Below are 5,455 nucleotides of genomic sequence, written 5' to 3'. Positions count from 1 at the left end.
GGAAGTGGCCTCAGTCTCACGTTGCCTGAGGAAGTCACATGGTTTCTGTCCCACTGCTGACGACAGAGAAGCAAGTCCAGGCTGCCGGGTGAGGCGGTGCCGACAGGCTCCGTGCGCCGGGGCCGCTTCCAGACCATCGGTGTGGAGCAGCAGCCGGGGCATTCGCTCAGTGGCGGGGAGCACGGTTAACTTGATATGGATCGTAGCGTCCTATGTGAAGCCTTCGGCGAGAAATCACAATATGGTAAAATCAGAATGCTCTGAAGAAGGCGTGGATGGTTCCGCATAAAGAAACCTATTTACATAACGCGCATTCGCGAATGTCTGTGAGCGCCAGCTCTGTGCCGGAGCAACGGGACGGACTCGGCCGGACGTCCTGCCTCTCCGGTTACAGCCCCCTCTGTGATTCCCTCTCAGTTTTAAGTGTCTGCGTGTTTACCGTTGGTCTTCCGTCACGAAAATGCCATTTCTCCAAGATCGATGTCCTTTTCTGTCCTGTTCACAACTGTACTCACAATGTCTAATAAAGAACCTAACACGTCATAGCTGACATAATCGCTCACCATTTGTTGCATTAGTCCAATATTTATGTAGTGTCTCTTCCTTTAATATTCTTTATTCGGTGAGTTAATACGTCTGTGAATTAATGGATGACAGTATTTCTAACTGTCACCGAGCCTGTAATTTTGTGGAGAAAACAGACATTCCGACAGGTACTTCAGTGGTCAGTGTCAAAAATCTCAGTTTTCTAAGCATGTGTTTTGTATTCTAGCTAATCTACTGAATAAAAGATGGGAATTATTTTGCAGGAAGCTTCTACAACTTCCTCTCGAGAAAAGTCTGGAAAACTAGAAGCACAAAGCAGTACCTTCCTGTTTCCCAAAGCCTGTCACCAAAGGACACGCAGCAACTCAACCAGTAAGTGACTCGGCATACTGTCTTCAGGTTCAGGCGTGGCCGAACGCAGGGATGGCAGCGATGTGGGACACTGGGGGAGGGCGGGTCTCCGCTGGTCCGGCTGGGCGCAGCCACGACTGCTCTGCTCGGCCCTCTGTTCTCGTCCCCAGCGCGTCCCTCTGCTGTCACCTCGCTGGTGGACTCGGCTCCTCCTCCAGCGGGACTTGTGACAGGATGAAAGACAGGGCTTTATTCCTGCGGTGTCCTGTGACATCCTCCTTGGTCTTAGCAAGGCCACTGTCTCTCCTTGGCCTGTCACCTCACCTGTAATGGGGTGGGGTAGAGGCTGGAAGGCGTCAGGACGCTCGGTGGTTCCAGTAGGAGGCTGCAGGAGAGCATGCAGGAATTAGCGCACCAGACCCCAGAATCGGAGGCAGCCTGTGTCAGCGTTTGCAATGGTTTCCTCCTGTGACTGGACGTGCCGATGGCACACACGCGCCTTTACCTAATGTCATTGGCAGTTCTTTCGCAGACACCGTCTCTAGTGGATACGTTTCATTATGTGAACACACATTATCTAGTTAACCAACTCCCTATTTCGTAAGTTATTCTCAGCTTTTCATTAACATCCTCAACCGTGCTGAGGTTGCTCGTGAAATATTACTTGCATTTGGAGTGGTTTTATTGGGGGAGATGTCAAAGGTGTTGGGCAGGTGCGTGGTTGTGAGCTCACGTTTGGGAGTGAAGGCACCTGGTTTTAGACCCTGCTTCCAGAAGGAAGTAGGCGCGTGACCGTGGGCGAGCCCCCTTAGACTAGGTGTTGCATTAAATTAATAATTCTCTATTTTTGACTGCTAATTGCTTTTATTTACTTACAGAATTTATTTTCCAGTTACAGTTGACATACGTCATATTAGTTTCAGGTGTACGACATGGTGATTAGATATTTTTATACCTTTTGAAGTGACCACCCCAGTATAGCTGCTTTTTTTATCGTTTTTTTTTTCCCTTAGCATAATTTCCTAAAAATGGGGTTTTAGAAAGTAAGTATACCTTAGATTGTGACCTGTGCTGCCAGTAGCTCATATTCTAACAATGTACGTGAATGCCTGTTTCTTTAGTCAGGCCCGCATAGATTCTAATTTCTAAAAATATTTGTAAGTTTTTCTCTAGTTTCCTGCCCCCAGCCATTATCGGCCTTTTTTTTCTGTCTTGTTTTGCACCCAGAACCAGCTACACAATTTGTGGGGATTGGTGTAAAATGAAAATGTGAGACCCCTCTTCAGAAATTTAGAAATTAAAATGGCAACAGCAGCGTGTTGAACCTTCTGAGTGTGGGGCTCTGACGTCACAGGTCACATGGCTGTGAAGCCAGCCCCACTCGCGCCCTGGGCACTGGCTCTTCCAGGTGGCGGCACCACCCAGGCCCCCTGGGCCTCCGGTCCCAGTGGAGTTCAGTCAATAGGATCAACAGGCGCTGGAGGGTCGTGTCCTTCTGCAGCTCTGGTGATGCCGCCGCCCAGCCCACTGGCTCTGGGAACGCCTGTCCTGCCCTGCCCTTCAGGCCTGGTGGCCGTCAAGCCGCCAGCCCTTGCCAGCTCTTGCCAGCTGCGGGGTGTCCCGAACCCTGTCTCCGCCTTCGTATGTGGCCCCTCATTCCATCTCCTCACAGCCCTAGCCGAGATGCCTTCAGCTGCTTGTCGAAACCCTGAGCGGTCTGCTCGCTCGTGTCACACGCGTGGAAGGCAGCAGCTGCCCACTCGGGCGAGCTGAGATGGCCTGCGCGTCTTACGTTCCCTTTGCGTGAGCGCGCCTGTGTCTCTGCTGGGATGAGCATTCTTTAATCATTTTAATAATTGTTGAACATACTTTTCTCAGTTTGTTGTTTTTCTTTTAATTTTTTTCTGCATGAAGATGTTCTCATTTTTATATACTCATCAAATCTATCGATCCCCCCCTTCTAATGTTAAGGTTTGTTTTACATCCAGAGAACTATTAAATAATTGGCTATATTTTCTTCTAGTTTTTAAATGACTTTTTTCCTTAACTTACTAGATCCGTAATTTATTTTTGGTGTTTGATATGAAGAAAGGATCTGGACAGATTTTTTTCCTAAGCAGGTAGCTGATTCCAGTATCACTCGTTGATAACCGGTTTCTGCCCATCCATGTTTTCCTCTTTTTATCTCTTGCAAATGATACGCCATTAGATCTTGAAAGCAAATTTGGCAGCCTCTTTAAAGACGAAAGCAGCTCAAGCCATTGATATTAGTATTATAAATAACACTTACTTTTATTATTTCTATGCTTTCTCTTTTTCTGGTTGCTTGTCATTTGTTTTCTGCCTCTTGCTCTATGTATGTGTTTAATTTTTGCAGAGATTTTTTTTTTAATGGTGACATTGGTTAACGAAATCCAGTAAGTTTCAGGTGTACAATTCAACAGTAAGACATATGTATATTGCATGCGTGTTAACCGCCTATAGTTAGATTTCTTTCTGTCACCATAACTTTGATCCCTTTTACCCCATTTGCCTCCCCTCCTCACCCTCTGGTCCGTGAGTCTCTGTTTGTTTGTTGCTTGTAGGTTTATATCCCACGTATAAGTGATATCATGTGGTTTTTCTACTTTTTCTGTCTGGCTTATTTCGCTTAGCATGATTATCTCAAGGTCCATCCATGTCGTTGCAAACGGCAATATTTCATCTCTTCCTATGGCTGAGTAATATTCCATTGTATGTATGTACCACCGTTTCTTTATTCAGTCATCTACTGTAGGACACTTCGCTTGCTTCCATATCCTGGCCACTGTGAATAATGCTGCTATGAGCATTGGTGTGCAAATATCTTTTCAGATATATATTTTCAAGTCTTTGGGGTAAATACCCAGTAGAGGGATTGCTGGATCATATGATGGATCAATTCTTAGTTTTTGGAGGAACCTCCATACTGTTTTCCATAGTGGCTGTACCAGTATGCAGTCCCACCAGCGGTGTATGAGGGTTCCTATTTCTCCGCATCCTCTCCAGCACTTGTTATTACTTGTCCTGTTGATAACAGCTCTTCTAACAGGTGTGAGATGGTAGCTCATTATGGCTTTGGTTTGCCTTTCCCTAAGAGCTAGCGATGTTGAGCATCCTTTCATATGTTTGTTGGCCCTTTGTATGTCTTCTTGGGAGAAGTGTCTGTTAAGGTCCTCTGCCCATTTTTTAATTGCATTTTGTTATTGTTGTTGAGTCGTATGAGTTTTTTGTATATTTTGGATATTAGGTCCTTATCAGAGGTATTGCTTGCAATTGTATTTTCCCATTCAAATGGTTGTCTCTTTACTTTGTTGATGGTTTCTTTTGCTGTGTAGAAGCTTTTAAATTTGATGTAGTCTCATTCACTTATTTTTGCTTTTACTTCCCCTGCCTTTGAGGTCAAATTCATAAAATCCTCTTTAAGTCCAAGGTCCGAAAGTTTAGCTCCTTTATTATGTCAGGTCTTATGTTCAGGTCCTTAATCCATTCTGAGTTAATTTTGGTGTGTGGTGATAGACACCAATCTAGTTTCATTCTTTTGTAGGTGGCTTTTCCCAGCACCATTTAATGAAGAGACTTTCCTTTCTCCACTGTATGTTTTTGGTTCTTTTGTAGAAAATTATTTGCCCATATAAACAGGGGTTTACTTCTGGAATTTCTGTAGAGATTTTGAAGGTTTATTCAATTTTTATCTCCAGTTCTGATTTCCTTTAAGATAGTCAATCAGGTTTAATCCGTTAATGTTTGAGACTGTTTTCGAATCGTCCCCCTAATGAAAGATGGTGTTGTTCATTTCTGGTCCCAGTTCCCACTTATTTTTCCATTTCATAATCCAACTTAACTTTAAATCACAAACCCATTATATAATCATCACGATACATGATTTCTCTCTCAAACATTGCTTTGGCTTATGCATTGGATTTTATAACCACGTTTTCAGTGAACTCGCTGAGGGCTGTGTGTTTAACTGGTTTCCACTTCCGCTTGCACGAGAGAATAATTCTGATGTTTTTCCTTGCGGTCGGAGCGCATGCACGAGTCATTTTCAGAAAGCGTAGGAGCGGGTGCCCCCAACTTAGGGCCCTCTCCCGTCAGTGACACGGTTCTGTCTCCTCAGCCCACCCCGGCCAGCAGCTTCCTTTCTGCGGCCAACCGAAGAGCCTAGGTTTCCCCCATCTGTAAACGGAGGCCCTGCTCCAGCCCGCCTGCCCCAGAACTGCCCCCGGTGTCACAGAGTTCGGTGGCCGACTGTCCACGCAAGCCTTGTCCTCTCACTAGTGCTGAGGGGCTCCGGGGAGACCCTGTCCTCTCCGGCCCCCATGGAGGTGTGCGGGAGGTGAGCAGACCGCGCAAAGCTCAGGGTGGGGATCGCTCGTCGCCGTCCCGTGTGTTGATTCGTTGAGGTCCAGGGTTCGGGTGTACTAGGCCCAGTAGGACATGTGATCAGCCTCACCTGTTGGCTTCTGCTGTGACTGCCGCCCCCGTTAAATCCGTGTCCCGTGGGGCGGCCGCCCTGACCGCGGGTCGGAGGGAGGGA

The 5,455-nt window shown here is 46.4% G+C and overlaps 1 protein-coding gene across 1 annotated transcript in view; it reads left to right on the top strand.

Moving 5' to 3' along the window:
- Positions 1-5,455, top strand: part of IL16 (interleukin 16) — an 87,722-nt gene that overhangs the window by 52,575 nt on the left and 29,692 nt on the right. The window contains exon 5 of the mRNA XM_006905315.3: positions 810-918. Within this exon, the coding sequence (XP_006905377.2) occupies positions 810-918 (109 nt within the window). The remainder of the gene's footprint in view (positions 1-809; positions 919-5,455) is intronic.

Source organism: Pteropus alecto, unplaced genomic scaffold (genome assembly GCF_000325575.1).
Source record: "Pteropus alecto unplaced genomic scaffold, ASM32557v1 scaffold60, whole genome shotgun sequence".
NCBI classification, from domain to species: Eukaryota; Metazoa; Chordata; class Mammalia; order Chiroptera; family Pteropodidae; genus Pteropus; species Pteropus alecto.
The sequence above is the reverse complement of the archived record's forward strand: the minus strand, read 5'-3'. Positions and strand labels throughout refer to the sequence as shown.